The following is a 16986-nucleotide window of genomic DNA, read 5'->3' as shown; positions in this document are numbered from 1 at the left end:
ATGTTCAGTCCCCGCCATCATTGTTTCGCTTAGCTCAGTCAGGCAGAGACGCTGTGTAAAGCTGTCAATGATCCATCAGGGATGACCCCGGGGGAAGCGGACCACAACATCCACCTTCCTCTGCATCAACTCATAGATCAGGTTGAAGAGTAAACTGCTTGTAACTTATTTCTTGAGTTTGTTGCGTCTGTGACTTGAAGCTGGATTATAGTGTTACTATTCATGAGTAGGCTGGATGGCTGTAACACTCCTATAGCCATGGTGGGGCTTACTGTCACCTCCCATCTCTTCATATAGGCGATTAAAGGGGTATTCCACTCAAACATAACTATTGATAAGTTGCTGCTAATGTTGAGACTAATAATTCCTTCTATACTTATCTATTCAGTCTCCTTCCCCCAGTTCTGAGATGCTGCTTTTTGCTGAAAACACAAAAATTGGTGTGTGAGCTTTTCTCTGTCTCTGTTCCCCCCCCCCCCCCCCCCCCCCTCAGACAACTGATGTAAACAAGTCCCTGGCAGGCTATCTGAAACATCGTAGCTTCTTTGTAATGCTAAGAAGAAAAATCACAGTAAGTTCATTAGCAACTTGACCTCTATTCAGTCACCTTCTCCCAGTTCTGACCTGCTGCTTTCTGCTGAGGTTACAAAATCTGTGTGAGCCTTTCTCTCTCTCTCTCCCCCTCCTCCCCCCTCCCTTCTCAGACAACTGATGTAAACAAGTCCCTGGCAGGCTTTATCTGTGACCTTGTAGCTTCTTTGTAATGCTGGAAGGGTTATTCTGAGGTCAAGTTGCTTATGAACTTACTATGATTATTCTTCCCAGCATTACAAGGAAGCTACAATGTTGCAGACAGATAAAGCCTGCCAGGGACTTGTTTACATCAGCTGTCTGAGAAGGGAGGGGGAGACAGACATAAAAGCTCACACACTGATTTTTGTGTCTTCAGCAGAAAGCAGCAGCTCAGAACTGGGAGAAGGAGATAATTGTTAGTCTCACCATGGGCAGCAACATATCAAAAGTTATGTTTGTGTGGAAAGCCCCTTAAGTGTTCAATTTTATAAGCCAGAAGGAAGGTTTATTGCAGTCTTTCCCAACCTGTGCCCCGCCAGTTGTTGCAAAACTACAAATCTGTGCATGCTGGGAGTTGTAGTTTTGCAAGTGCTGATGGGATATCTTGGGTACCAAGTTAAATTAACTTTTTTTCCCCCCTCCTCCTCCAGGTTATACAATGGGAATTGGACAAACTGAAGAAAAAGTGAGCGCTCTGTTGCTGTCCTATTTATTTGTGTGAGAGCTGTATAGATTGTACATTATAATTTCTATGTGTAATAATAAACCGTTTACCTTGTGCTTCTCCCTCTTATTCTCGGCTGCAGCATAGCAATACATCATTCTGCACTAACAATCCCCGCATTGTGTGCAGCTACTGAAAAGATTCCTGCTGCTCCCGGGGCCCTGTGTTCCTGTGTTGTGTTAGCCGATATCATCAGTTTACTTTGGAGGGATTGTTGGGCAATCACTTAACCCTTTCTTGCCCTGCACTATAGCTTGAGGATAGTAGTAAAGCAACCCCCTCTTCTCCCTTGTGTCAAATGCAAAACTACACTTCCCATCATGCCTGAACAGCCAAAGCATGTTGGGAATTGCAGTTTTGCAACCGGAGGGCGTTCTGAGTTTGACACCACTGGTTTAAAGGGAACCTTTCTCATTGAACATATGTAGTCTTATTTTCCAGGTCTCTGAGTAACTCCACCCACTGGACTCTTGCAACTAGGATTAGCAGTAATCTAAACAGATCTTTTCCCGTCAAACTATATAAAAATCTGCCCAGCTCCTCTATAAGATGGTACCAAGTGATCTGCTGGTGGTATGAGGACCCTGCCTGACAGAGTATGGAGTAAAGAAGAGAAAACAATTAAAGGGTTCCAGTCATTGTAAGGCAGTATGCCCATTCAAAATCCCAACAAAAGCGAGCAGAGTACTGAACTTCCGGTAGACCCATAGACTACCATGCAAGTTTATGGTAAGGCTGGGTTCACACTACGTTTTTGCAATCCGTTTTTTGCAGAAAAAAAAAAAAAAAAACTGATAAAAAGAGGCTGAAAAAGACGGATGCAATTGTGTGCATCCGTTTTTCCATTGACTTTCATTATAGAAAGAGCGGATCAAAACTGATCCGTTTTTTTTTTAACGTGCACAAAAACGTGGTTGACCTCATTTTTCTGCCCGTTAAAAAAACTTTTTTTTTTTTTTTAAATAGAATTCAATGGAAAAACTGATGGCACACAATTGCATCAGTTTTTTTTCATCAGTTTTTCATCCATTTTTTGTAAAAAAAAAAAAAAAACGGATGGAAAAAAAAAACTGATAAGCAAAATAATTGTGTGACCCTGAGAAGTCTCCTCCATGGTGCACAGCTATTTCTCATTGTTACATGTCAGGGGATGAGACCAGACCTGGGTTGTAGGTAAGTAGACCTCACACCGGGACGTCATGCAGTCACAGGACGACACAGCACCTACTCCTCTCTGCACTGGGGAACAACATCAGAGTTGTATGTTCTCATTGTGTTTCCTCCCCTTTCAGCTGTCTGTCAGATGTTCTAGAATCTGCTTCTCCCGTCTACAATGGTTCCTCCTGCAGTTTTCTTATTTAATAGATCAACAAGAATAAACTTAATTCATATGGAAATAAGGAGCCACAATGGCAACTAAAAATAATCCTCTGCAGCCGCCTCCTTTGTGTCCGTTACTGATCCTACAGAGCCGGGTGTATCATAGTGTCTCCTAAAGGGGGTTCGAGGAGGGTGACATGGGGTAATAGTGTCAGTACGAGAACTCCTTGTGACTGTCACCTGCAACATATTCTGGCGTATGAATCATTCTGAGAACTGTCAGGGAAGCCGTTACTAACCCCCTACTAATAGACCATCAGCGCTGCAAAAACATGGCCACTCTCTACCAGAGACAGAAACACTCTTGTCTCCAGTTTTTGCAACTTAGTTTCAGGGGTTAAAGGGGTTATCCAGCGCTACAAAAACATGGCCACTTTCCCCCTACTGTTGTCTCCAGGTTGGGCGGGGTTTTGAAACTCAGTTCCATTGAAGTAAATGGAGCTTAATTGCAAACTGCACCTGAACTGGAGACAACAGTAGGGGGGGAAAGTGGCCATATTTTGTAGCGCTGCATAACCCCTTTAACTACTTCACTACTAAACAGTAAATAAGGCAACTCAATCTACTATGGTAGACCACCTGGAGTGCAGGCTTTAACCCTTGACCACTCTAGACCATCCGGGAAAGCAGTCATTACCTCCTTTACTAATCTGGACCACAATGGGGTCATGCACTAAATCCACTACTCTAGACCACAAGGGAGTCAGGAATTTCAGGGGTGTGAAACTCCAGACCCTTTAGCTGTTGCAAAACTACACCTCCCATCATCCAGGCATGATGGGAATTGTAGTTTTAAGACAACTGGAGGGCTGTGACTTTGACACCTGTGCATTATGTCCTCCAGGACTATAGATGACAGGTGTCAAACTCCTAGCCGCCTAACTGTTGCAAAACTACAATTCCCATCATCCCTGGACAACTAAAGCTTTAGCTTTGGCTGTTCAGGCATGATGGGAATTGTAGTTTTGCAACAGCTGGACGGCTGCGAGTTTGACACCTGTTCTCTAGAGAAAAGCTGTATCTCCTCCACTATTATAGGCCATCAAGGAAGCCATTTACTCCTATGAACCATCAAGCAAGTCTTAGCTCTGCCAATACACTAGTATACAGGTGTCAAACCTGCGGCCCTACAGCTGTTAAAAAACTAACAAAAAAAAACTACAATTTCCATCTTGTTTTGGCTGCCCAGGCTTAATGGGAATTGAAGCTTTATAGCAGCTGGAGGGCCGCAGGTCTGACACCTGTACCCTAGCCCACCAGGGAAGCTTGTATTCTAGACTATAAAGGAAGCATTAAATCTTTTTTCTGTCTATGCTCTTATACTGCCTGGCTATGGGTTAATTTTCTGTTTCGGAGGACCCCCCCCCGTATGGATGAATACCTGTTTACTATGGTTTCCTAGAAAGAGCAGATGTGAGAGCCCATAAAGACTGTATAATGGTTAAAGCATCTTGTGATTATAGAATCTTCTGTGGACGGCGTTCAGAGCGAGAGAAGGATAAATCGATGCTCCTCTCGGCACTGACTGTAATTACAGTACAGGAAGGTTCCATGTCTAGGAAATCTATGGAGCGGAGGAAACGCCAGGTCACATGGTCACTTTTATAGTTTTTTTTATTTACAATAATTGTCAACAAGGAACAAAAAGAAGTGTTTTATTTGTCAATAAAATTACAACTGAAGAATCGAATAAAAAGCTTTATAGCAATAAAATCTATTCTGATCATTAGCTTCAGGAAGGAAAGTACCGATAGGTTGTACCCTGTCAGTGTGGGGGTTCCGTCAGTGCCCCCCTTGTACAGAAGACAAGGATGCTGTAAGAGAAGGAACTATTTCTTACATGGATGCTGGATGTTATATAATAAGGTCTGGACCACTACACAAGTAAATATGACATTGACTTTTCCATTTTTGAGATAGCTGGGTTACAGCCAGTAGATGGATTTATACCTACTCTCAGACTTCTTAAAGGGGTTGTTCACAAAATAATGATTTCAAATCAGCTGGTGCCAGAGATTTGTAGTTTACTTCTTAAAAAAAAAAATCTCCAGTCTTCCACTACTTATCAGCTGCTGTATGTCCTACAGGAAGCGGTGTATTCTTTCCAGTCTAAGGGCGGGTTCACACTACGGAATTCTCGCGGACAATGTCCGCGGAATTCCGTCAGCTGTCCGCCCGCACATCTGGGCGCCTTTCCGCCGGCCCCATAGACACCATTCTATGGGCCGGCGTATTCCGCTATATGCTGAAAGAAGTGTCATGTCACTTCTTTTAGCGGATCGCGGAATACGCCGGCCCATAGAATGGTGTCTTTGGAGCCGGCGGAAAAGCGCGTGCCCGTGCGGGCGGACAGCTGACGGAATTCCGTAGTGTGAACCCGCCCTTACAAAGTGCTCTCTGCTGCCACCGCTGTCCATGTCAGGAACTACCCAGAGCAGCAGCAAATCCCTATAGAAAACCTCTCCTGCTTTCCAGACTGGAAAGAATACACCACTTCCTGTAGGACATACAGCAGATGATAAGACTGGAGATTTTTTAATAGAAGTAAATTACAAATCTCTGTCACCAGTTGATTTGAAATATTTATTTTTTTTGTAAACTACGCCTTTAATGTCATATCTGATTAATAAACCTGTTTTCCCCTAAAATGTGCATGTTTACTGAATCAGAATAGAGTAAGCAGCTACTCTTCTGGTGGCGGCTTATTTACCTATGAACTAAAGAATCTGGTATGTTCCATTTCAACAAGGGGTTATCCAGCGGTAGAAAAATATGGCCACTTTCTCCCAGAGACAGCACCACTATTGTCTCCTGTTTGGGTGTAGTTTACAATTAAGTTCCAGTCACTTCAATGGAACTCAGTTGCAAAACCAACACCCAAACTAGAGACGAGGGTGGTGTGCGGTCTCTGGAAGAAAGTAGCCATGTTTTTCTGGATCATCTCTTAAAAGAGGACCTGTCCAGTCTAGTAATCCGCATTGTGCCATTCCTCTGTAGCTCTTCCTGGAAACAAAGGCATAGCCTGTCTCCTTGAGGAGAGTGCCATAAAGACATGTTAAGACTTACAGGTCGTTCATGGTCTTGTGGGAAGAATATACAAAGCTGCTCTCAACTGGAAAGTTTGGGAGGTAGCTTTCCTTCAAGTCAGTGTCGGATTTCAATAAGAAGTCTTAGAACATGACTGGGGAGTCTAAGTCAAGCCAGACAACACTTCAGAAGGAGAATAGGTTAACGTTCCTTCTAGAGAGTTATCTGGTGTGACTTAGGATCCTATTACAAAGCGATAATCGACCAAATCTGGCTGATTATCACTCCGTGTCATAGAGACAACAATCAGACGACGATCATCGGCTGTTTGTGTATTTTGATCCTGACCTAAAATCATTGTCCGCCAACTGTGCATCACTACATGTAATAGTGATGCGCGGCTGACGGATGATGATTGTTTAAAAAAATAAATAAAGTATATATTACCTGTCCACAATGCTGATGTCCTTCTGCCCTCTGATAAGAAGTCTTAGAACATGACTGGGAATCTTTGGCCCGATGCCTCCTGTAAGCGTGCACCGTCAGCGCTCACATAAAGAGTCTAGTATATGGCTTGATGATCATTTAGCAAAGGCTGTATGTATATAGTGCAGTCATTGCCCTTAAACTATATATATTACCTAGCCATGGTCTTCTCCTGTCCTTTGCTTCCTACCTGGCACCGCAGCTCTAGCTTCAGAGCAGATCTCTGAACTGACAGGCCGCTCAGCCAATCACTGGTCTAAGGGCCCTATTCCACCGGACGATTATCGTTCAGGTTATCGTTAAATCGTTCGAATCTAAACGATAATCGTTCGGTTAAAATTCAGTTAACGATTAACGACCGAATGAGAGATCGTTGATCGCTTTATAAGACCTGGACCTATTTTTATCGTTGCTCGTTCGCAAAACGTTCACATTGAATAAGACGTCGTTCGCAGTAGATATGAACGCAATAGCCAAGAAAAAAGTAACGATTATCGTTCCATGGAAATGAGTGAATGTTTTCATGTCTTTCGCAATAGCGGTCGTTTGAGATCGTTAATGATTATGCGAACGATAATCGTCCGGTGGAATAGGGCCCTAAGGCTAAGTGGCCTGCTGATCCAGACACCCGCTCTGAAGCTGCAGCCACGGCACCAGGAAGCAAAGGACATGAGAATACTGTGGATAGGTAATATATACAGTTTAAGGGCAAGGCCTGCATGGACACCGCTAACTATATACATACAGTCCTTGCTAAATGATTATCAAGCCATGTAATAGACTCTAAGCGAGTGCCGATCTAACAGATAGGCGCACGCTTACAGGCGGCATCGGGCCTAAGATTCCTAGTCATGTTCTAAGACTTCTTATCAGAATCAAAGACTGAGTTAAAGGGAAAGCTACCTACAACAGTAGTGTCAGAGAGCTGCTTTGTACATTCATTTTCCTCCTATGAAAAAAATTGACAAGTGGGTGTTACCTTTCCTCTTGTACAGACTAGGCAGGGACACACCTCACTGACAAGAAGAATGGGAACACCCAGTTCTATGTATTTCCAGGCATAGTAACAGAGGAACGCCACAATGCAGAGTTATGATGATCCAGAATTGTAATCCCATAATCCCATGTAAACACAATTTATTACTAACTGAGACTGAGAAGTGCGGCTGATACTGCGTAGTTTGAAAGGTAAGCAGATCACTGGGGGGTGTTGCTTCTGCAGCTATATTTTTTTGATTATGTAGTCATATGCAGCACCCATTAACATAAACGGGTGACTGTATAATACATAGTGGTGCCAAGTCATATAAAGCGAATACTTAGTGTTAACATTGTAAACTGCAATGGACTTCTTACTGTGTATCTTCTATCTTCTTCACCTACAGACATCTGCAGTTACCTATGGAGGGCCCGGTGGTTTCATAAGGTGCTATGATCTTGTATGGCACTGTTATGGTGGCACTGGCCTGTGGCTGGCAGTGTAGTAAGATACACCAACTGTGCACAGGGGTAGTGTTGTAGAACATAGCATGGCTTTCTAACCTAGGACTACTCTTTAAAATCAAGTGAGACTGGAATAGTCTATGGGACGGGTCTCCAAACTGCGGCCCTCCAGCTGTTGCGAAACCACAACTCTCATCATGCCTGGACAGCTAAAGCTTTGGATTTGGCTGTCCAGGTATGATGGGAAATGTAGTTTTGCAACAGCTGGAGGGCCGCAGTTTGGAGACCCATATGGGATATAAAAAAAAAAAAAGCAAGCAAGGAGTACAGATAGGCCATAAAAGTACTGTGTTATAAAAAGTACAAGTCTAGAAATAGGTGACGAAACCATCAGTGTCCATCATCTAAATCAGGGGTGGGGAACATTTGGCCTGCCAGCTGTTGCAAAACTACAATTCCCATCATGCCTGGACAGCCAAAGCGAAGCTTTGGCTGTCCAGGCATGGTGGGAATTGTAGTTTTGCAACAGCTGGACGCCCGAAGGTTCCCCATCCCTGATCAAAACTGTGTAGAATATAAGGCTGTGTCTGGTTTTCCAATTAAGCTGAGCTGCAATACCAGACTCGGCCTGTAAAGAAATATGGCGCTGTTAAAGCCGGAGAGCAGACATACTGCTTGTGAGCATGCTCCACCCACCGCACTGGCTCCTGATGATTGGATAGGTTCTTTAGAATAATGGCCCCTCCCCTACAAGGAGCTTCTGGAACCTTCTAGGCATTTATTTTCTGCAGGCAGTATCCTGTCCTCTGACTTAATAATCACAGTATAGTTTCCATATCTAATGATTAGGATTATTACCGAGTGGCGGTGTAATCTACAAACCAAACCTCCGAGAGATTAATAAGAATCTAGATCCCGTCTGTGCTTCCAGCAGATTTACAGTTCGTCCGATCCCTTGTATCCTCCTCAGCTCCAGGGGGGGGGACTCTCTCCAATCAAGTACCATTAAGCGTGAAGACCTGTCCTCAAGTCCCCCATGAAGCTGTGGTACTGCACGGCCACGCTGGTGAACGTCTGGGGACGTCTTCTCAGATTTGTCCTCATGCCACTAATCCTAGTCTGGTAATCTTGGCAGAGAGGAAGGAATGGATGATGAAGACGATGGGCTTTGGACAGCACTGGAGATCCAATTGCTGTGGAGAGAAGGTGGAGACTTGTTATATTCTAGAAGGAGGCACCCAGGGCCACTTAGTAAACAAGCCCCGATCTCATTATATTTCCTGCAGGAAGTGGTGTATTCTCTCCGATCTGACACAGTGCTCTCTGCTGCCACCTCTGTTTGTGTCAGGAACTGTCCAGAGCAGTAGCAAATCCCCAACGAAAATGTCTCCTGCTCTGAACAGTTCCTGACATGGACAGAAGTGGCAGCAGAGAGCACTGTCAGACTGGAAAAAAAAAAATTACCTCTTCCTGCAGGACATACAGCAGCTGATAAGTACTGGAAGACTTGAATATTTGAAGTGTGACTGTCGTTTAACTTTTTTTTTTTTTTTTTTTTTTCAGAAATCAATAGTACAGGTGAATTTTAGAAACTTTGTAATTGGATGTATTAGCCAAAAAATGCATTTTTGTCATGAAAAAGCAGTTTGAAACTCTCCCCCCTGTCTTCATGCTTCTCTTATGGAGAGGGGAGGGGTGAAGGGAGATGAGGCACCAAAACAGGATGACAAAGAGTTAATTTACAGCTACATCACCTGGCTATCTACTCTGAAGTCAGCGCTGACCTCTGAATACCGGCTTTTACACAGCTCCCACTATGTAATCCTTTGTTCTCTGCTCTCTGTTGGCGACTAATCTTCCCCCTCCCCTCTCCATAGGTTACACAGGGCTCAACTGACGTAAAAGAGTGGAGATTTCCTGATAATAAGCAGTGGATGAGAGAGAGGAGGGGGGCTGGGGAAAGTCTTTTTGAATGCAGATAATGGCAGATTTGCCTAATAAACCCAGTTACAAAGTTTCTTAAAATCGCCTGGAATATTGATTTCTGGAACAACAAAAAAAAACGACAGTGACACTTTAAGAAGAAGTCATTTACAAATCTGTATAACTTTCTGACACCAGTTGATTCTTTAATATCTGAAAAGTTACCAACAAACATCCTGTGTATGTACTTTGTACTTTCAAGGACCTCTTAGCTGTCTGTAACTTTGTGGACCTCTAGTTGGGCCGGTCAGTCTGCAAGTGACTGGCATCCAACCTGCAGACTTTCTTCAAGTCCACTCGGGGTACAAAATTTCAGGATATACTCATCCGACCACTCCTTCACCACCTCCTACCATCTGCCATCACAGGGATGCTCTCTAGGGGGCACTGCACTATCCTATATCTACAGGTCAGGTTATAATAAGCTGGTGGATCACAGGGATAGAGACCCCCTTGTCCCCGAGGTGATGGAGTGGCAGAGCCCATGCTTGGCCACCTCTCCATTCAGTAACTCCCCCAAAGATGACTGTCTTAAAGTGTACCTGCCATTATAACTTTCAAAATCTCAACAGTAGATGTGATGTAAAAAAAAAAAAAAAAAAAAAAAAAAAAGTTTGCATTATTTTTTGTAATCATAGAAAACATAGCCCTTCCTGTGTTCTGACTCTAAAAACAGGAAGCCCCATGTTTCCCAGGTCATGTGCACTCACAGAGAAGGCAGTCATATGACTGATGGCCACATTAAGCCTGACTCTCTGTACTGGCTTGGACTTCGTGTGTTTAGTCTCTTTTTTTCAACCAGCACAAGACTAAAAATCTTCGGAAGACGACCTGAGTACAGTAAGTATAGCTGTTATATAGCTGCCTTCAGGAGACTGGACCTGGATACAGTAAGTATAGCTGTTATATAGCTGTCTTCAGAAGACTGGACCTAGAAACAGGTAAGTATAGCTGTTATATAGCTGCCTTTAGGAGACTGCTATATAACAGCTATACTTACTGTATCCAGGTCTAGTCTGCTGAAGGCTGCTATATAACAGCTATACTTACTGTATCCAGGTCCAGCCTTCAGCAGACTAGACCTGGATACAAGTAAGAATAGCTGTTATATAGCTGCCTTCAGGAGACTGGACCTGGATACAAGTAAGAATAGCTGTTATATAGCTGCCTTCAGGAGACTGGACCTGGATAAAAGTAAGTAAAGCTTTTATATAGCAGCCTTCAAGAGACTGGACCTGGATACAGTAAGTATAGCTGTTATATAGCAGCCTTCAGGAGACTGGACCTGGATACAGTAAGTATAGCTGTTTTATCGCTGCCTTCAGGAGACTGGACCTAGAAACAGGTAAGTATACATGTTATATAGCTGCCTACAGGAAACTGGACCTGGATACAGTAAGTGTAGCTGTTATATAGCAGCCTTCAACAGACTGGACCTGGATACAGTAAGTATAGCTGTTATATAGCAGCCTCCAGGAGACTGTACCTGGATACAATAAGTATAGCTGTTATATAGCAGCCTCCAGGAGACTGGACCTGGATACAATAAGTATAGCTGTTATATAGCTGCCTTCAGGAGACTGGACCTGGATACAGTGAGTATAGCTGTTTTATAGCTGCCTTCAGGAGACTGGACCTAGAAACAGGTAAGTATACATGTTATATAGCTGCCTACAGGAAACTGGACCTGGATACAGTAAGTGTAGCTGTTATATAGCAGCCTTCAGCAGACTGGACCTGGATACAGTAAGTATAGCTGTTATATAGCAGCCTCCAGGAGACTGGACCTGGATACAGTAAGTATAGCTGTTATATAGCTGCCTTCAGGAGACTGGACCTGGATACAGTAAGTATAGCTGTTATATAAGGCATGATAACAAACTAAAGAAATATGGGAATGAATTGCAAACTTGCTTTACATCACATTTCCTGCTCATTAAGGTTTTGAAAGTTATAAGGACAGTGACACTTTAAATGGAGGTCCCAGCAGTAGATCCCCACTGATCAGCTACAGTAGTGGATAGGGCATAATTTTTAATCTTGATCATATACTGCATCCCCAAAATACAGAAGTACCTGTAAACAAGTGCACAATCTCTTACAATGGTGATTATCTACTTACTATGTCTCCATCTTTGTCTTCAAATTCTAAGAACAGCATTTTAACCCCGTCATCTGAGGACATTTTTAGTTTATCATAGGGAAACTGTGCTAATAGCTTAGTAAAAGTACCATCCGGCGCCTGAGCGGAAATGGAGAATCCGTGCTCGTAATTTATCACCAGCCGACAGTCTTGGTTCTTGTAAGTACATGCTGAGAGAGAGAGAGAACGCTGTTATTATGTGTAATACTATGTATTCAGTGTAACACGCCGCCGCTTACGGTCACAAGTGATGATTATTGCCGTCAGGAACAATTCCATTCAACATAGATATAGTAAAGGGGTTCTCCGCTTTAGAAAATCTCTATTTGTTACCAAAGCTTCTTGACCATAAAGTGACCACTAAGTGTCCCCCAACCATCAGCTGTTTGGAGGAACCTGACAGTAAGTGTTCAGCTTCCCTGCAGCGCCACCAAAGGAGAAATAAAGCATTACACAGTGTCTATTCATATCAGGTCCCTAGTTTGGGTGCGGGAGCAGCTCAGTTCTATTAAAGTGAATGGAACTGAGTTGTAATACCACACACAGCCTGAGGACATGGGTGGTGCTGTTTATGCAAGAAAGCAGCTGTGTTTGTTTTTTTTGTTGTTGCAAACAGCGCTACCCCTGTTTATGGCCATGTCAGGTATTGCAGCTCCACTAATACTGTTACTGGTAGATATACAGGTTAACCTATACATGTTCAGAACTTCCCTGCCCTCTTTCGCAGGACTCATGGCCACATGAATCTGGTACTCACGGGTGGTGATCTCCTTTATCAGCTCCGCTGCGTTGTGACATCCCTGGACAATCTGCCTTGTCCACAGTGAGAGGTCTCTGCTGGTTTCCACTCTGAACAGATGCGTCTCGATCCCTTGCCGGGAACCGGTTCTTGTGGCAAAGGAAAATTCAGTGCCCAGTAGTGCGGCGCTCTTCCCAGGCCCAGAATGGACTAACCTGTAGAAAACAGAGCAAATCTATTATAGTCTACCATGCGGCTAACATACAAGGGATGACAAAATGAAGCCAGAGTGGTTTATGATAGGTTAAAGGGTTTGTACACTGCAAGAACTTTAAAAATTTGAAAAATTTTCAAAAAAAAATCTACTACTTATATACAGTTATTATATAGACTTATGTGTCTCCATGGTTACAGACTACAAACACACCCTGTGTAGTCTGGTCCTGCACTCAACAGTACATATTTAGGAGTGGATAGTCAGAAGATCCCCTTTCTCTTCCATCATCATCCACATGAGCTAAGGGGGCGGCATGGAGAACAGATATTTAAAGGGGGTGCCTTGTCTTTAAAACTTCTTTTCTATTGGTGCTATGATTGGTTTGGGTCATCCACCACCCAATATACACCCTGGTCACCCCTTCAACTGAAAGGCCATCAGTGTAATACATTGATGGTTTAAATGCAACATCTGCAGTTAGAGTGGATTTTGAGTGAGAGATCCCCTTTAAGAGATTACAAAAAAGGTTGTGATAATACAACCCCTTTAAACCCCTTCATGTCTATGATTGCCAGGGATAGTGATGCAGTGCTGGACATGTATTACTACCACCAACTGCTGGCAATGGTTGGGATCAGAGATGATTCTGATCTTAACCCTTAAAGGGATTATCCAGAATTAGAAGAAAAAAAAACTACTTTTTTTCAAAAACACCACTACCCCTGTCCTCAGGTTGTGTGCTGTATTACGATTCAGCTCCATTCACTTCAACGGAGGTGGTCTGCAATACCACACCAAAACTGAGGATAAGGACAGCGCTGTTTTTGAAAGAAATCGGCCATGTTTTTTTTTTTAAAGTCAGGATAGAAAGGAAAATCGAAAAAACTCTGAATCTCCGAGGGATTAATAATGTATCTCAGATGTTCTTGTCCATAAAGGTGATTGACATCTGGACGTCTCCTAATCCTCTGCGGATTATAATCATTAAGCATCTCACATGTCTTATTGTCTTACACTGTGCGCTATGTGTGACCCCCGCGGCTGTGAACTCCCCCACCCACCAGTGACAAGCGTTTGTTATTCTATATGACATAACCCACGGTGGTGTACGATCTCCACCTGAAGCGTGACACTAAATACACCCCGTACAGACACAACCTGCAATTACTCATTTGCGCCCGTACTGCGGGATGTTCTTGACGGTGATCGGCTCGAGTCGTGACTGTATAAGTACCGTGGAGATGGGGAGAAGAGCCCTCATACGCTATAGGGTTAATCCTAGAGACACCTACTTATAGCCGCTAATTCCCGCTCATTCTGCAGAGACAAGAATAAAGGGCTCTCCAGAGGGGAACCGGGGCAGACACCTAGTGATTTTACATTCTGAAGTGTTTATTTATATTTTTTTATTTATTTCTATTACATCAATTTACGGCCTCAACAACTGGGAAAGATTAACCCATCAACGACTAATTTTTTTATGTGTGGTGGTTTAATGGCCCTACTTTTTATTTATTAATTTTTTTTTTGTTTTGTTTTGTCAATTTATATATTACATTTTTTCCCCTTTTGTTATGAGTAAAGAAAGCATGAAATTGCAACACTAGGATTGAAATTTTTAAAAAAGTAAAAAACAATATTTTTTTATATGTCTATTTAATACGTTACCATTAGAACAGACATTACAGTTTGGGAAGCTGTCTGTGTCAGTAGTGCTGCAACCTCCCCTGATCTCTATATAATACATGTTACCATTAGAACAGACATTACAGTTGGGGAAGCTGTCTGTGCCAGTAGTGCTGCAACCTCCCCTGATGTCTATATAATACATGTTACCATTAGAATAGACATTACACTGGGGAAAGCTGTCTGTCCCATTAGCACTGCAGCCTCCCCTGATGTCCATATAATACATGTTAGTACAGAATAGACATTACACTGGGGAAAGCTGTCTGTACCATAAGTGCTGCAGCCTCCCCTGATGTCCATATAATACATGTTAGTACAAAAAGACATTAGGCTGGGGGTAGCTGTCTGTGTCCCTAGTGCTGCAGCATCCTCTTATGTCTATATAATTCATGTTACCATTAGACTAAACATTACACTAGGGGAAGCTGTCTGTGTCACTATTGCTGCAGCCTCCCCTGATGCCTATATTACACATGTTACCATTAGAATAGACATTACACTGGGGAAAGCTGTCTGTCCCATTAGCATTGCAGCCTCCCCTAATGTCCATATAATACATGTTAGTACAGAAAGACATTAGGCTGGGGGTAGCTGTCTGTGTCCCTAGTGCTGCAGCCCCCCCTGATGTCTATACAATACATGTTACCACTAGACTAGACATTAAACTGGGGGAAGCTGTCCGTGTCTGTAGTGCTGCAGCCGATGCACATTGCAGCTGAGCAAGAAATCATTGACCGTTATTGGTGCTTGCTCTTCTATACTGTGCTGCAGCTGCAACACTACAGACATCGTCAGCTTCCCCATGTGTAATGCCTATTATAATGCTATCACATATTATACAGATATCAGGGAAGGCTGCAGCACTAGTGACACAGACAGCTACCCCCAGTGTAATGTCTATTCTAATGGTAACATGTATTATATAGATATGAGGGGAGGCTCAGTATCTACATGCAGTAGCGCTAGTGATATGTAACCATTCCGGGACCAGGGCTTGTGCAGCCCTGCGGTTATGTCCATAACAATGACCTGTCACCATGGTAGCAGGTCTGCAAAGGTGATGTCAGTGGCAATCTTGGGGTCATGTCTGTCATATGGAGATGAGGTGAGGGATCATTGCTCTAAGACCTGTCTTTATAGCGCTGTCTTATGGTAAGATTCTCTGTGGTGCCCATAACAGCCAATCACAGCCCAGCTTTCATTTTACCAGAGCTACATCAGACATAAAAGCTGCGCTGTGATTGGTTGCTAAGGGCACCACGGAGACAGTACATTCATCCCTCTCACGTCTCCACTTGTAGTTGTAAATTGAACTTGACATTTACAGCTTTGACCACAAATGGAGAAGCAGCGCAGCGGGATATGGGACGTGTAACCGCAGTGCACTCCTTTCATTTCATTACTGAACTTTTCTTATGACCTGTAAAGAAAACTCATCCATATGTATATATATATCTATATCTATATATATATATATATATATATATATATATATATATATATATATACTCTCTATCGCCACCCAGTGGTTAAAATTTAATTTTTTTCTTAGCCCGGAACCACACAGTAAGTGTCCAGGATTAGATAAACATAATTAGTTTCTTCCAGTAACAGCGCCACTCTGCGGACAGGGGTAGTGCTGTTTTTAGAGGATAGCACCTATGGTTTCCTATCCACGTCTGCTGAGCCCAAATGGGGACCATGCATGCACACCGCCACCCCATTCATTCTGTCCATTCATTCTGTGATAACTTTGCCAGATGGGACTTCCCCTTTAAGAAATGTATATATATATATATATATATATATATGTATATATATATGTATATATATATATATATATATATATATATATATATATATATATATATATATATATATAAACACACACACACACATCACCCTCTCCACAACCCTTGCCGTCAACGCTGTGGCGTCAAGAAAACTCCGGCAGGACATATCGGTAATTATTCCCAGATCCTCCATTACGGCGGTGTAGAAAGTAAAATAATATTGTAAATCTATTTCATTTCCATTTCAAATCCAGTTTCTATATTGAACTCCAGAGCTGCAATCATAATTCTGCTGATTGTCAATTAACCGGTACAAGGCCAGATACAACCCTGATAGCCAATCTGGGGAAGTAAACACAGCCATACACCTTATATGAGGGTCTAGATGTCCACCTGTTGTGTATAGGGGTGTCCTGGACCTAACAGCAGATGTTGGAAAAAAAGGAGGTGTGGGCATGATGGATTTCAATATGCCTAAAACAACTGAGCTTAAAAAGAGCTAGTTCTGCAATTTTTGTATTTTAATATTTGCAATTTAATATTTGTAATGTACTTTTATTAAGAAATCTCAAGTCTTCCAGTAATTATCAGCTGCTGTATGTCCTGCAGGAAGTGGTGTATTCTTTCCAGTCTGACACAGTGCTCTCTGCTGCCACCTCTGTCCATGTCAGGAACTGCTCAGAGCAGTAGCAAATCCCCATAGAAAACCTCTCCTGCTCTGGACAGTTCCTGGCATGGACAGAGGGGGCAGCACAGAGCGCTGTGTCAGACTGGAAAGATTTGATTTGA

The 16986-nt window shown here is 42.9% G+C and overlaps 2 protein-coding genes across 2 annotated transcripts in view; one reads left to right on the top strand and one right to left on the bottom strand.

Annotated features, from left to right (window-relative positions):
• MTBP (MDM2 binding protein) overlaps positions 1 to 1351 on the top strand; it is a 36122-nt gene extending 34771 nt beyond the window's left edge. The window contains exon 22 of the mRNA XM_069959835.1: positions 1224 to 1351. Within this exon, the coding sequence (XP_069815936.1) occupies positions 1224 to 1262 (39 nt within the window). The 3' untranslated portion in view covers positions 1263 to 1351. The remainder of the gene's footprint in view (positions 1 to 1223) is intronic.
• Positions 1352 to 7896: 6545 nt separating this feature from the next.
• SNTB1 (syntrophin beta 1) overlaps positions 7897 to 16986 on the bottom strand; it is a 117661-nt gene continuing 108571 nt past the window's right edge. Inside the window, exons 5-7 of the mRNA XM_069957146.1 lie at positions 12517 to 12713; positions 11739 to 11929; positions 7897 to 8826 (exon numbers count right to left, since the gene is read on the bottom strand). Coding sequence (XP_069813247.1) covers positions 8734 to 8826; positions 11739 to 11929; positions 12517 to 12713 — 481 coding nt within the window. The 3' untranslated portion in view covers positions 7897 to 8733. The remainder of the gene's footprint in view (positions 8827 to 11738; positions 11930 to 12516; positions 12714 to 16986) is intronic.

This window comes from Dendropsophus ebraccatus, chromosome 2 (genome assembly GCF_027789765.1).
Source record: "Dendropsophus ebraccatus isolate aDenEbr1 chromosome 2, aDenEbr1.pat, whole genome shotgun sequence".
NCBI lineage: Eukaryota > Metazoa > Chordata > Amphibia > Anura > Hylidae > Dendropsophus > Dendropsophus ebraccatus.
This window is presented reverse-complemented; position numbering and strand designations above follow the sequence as displayed.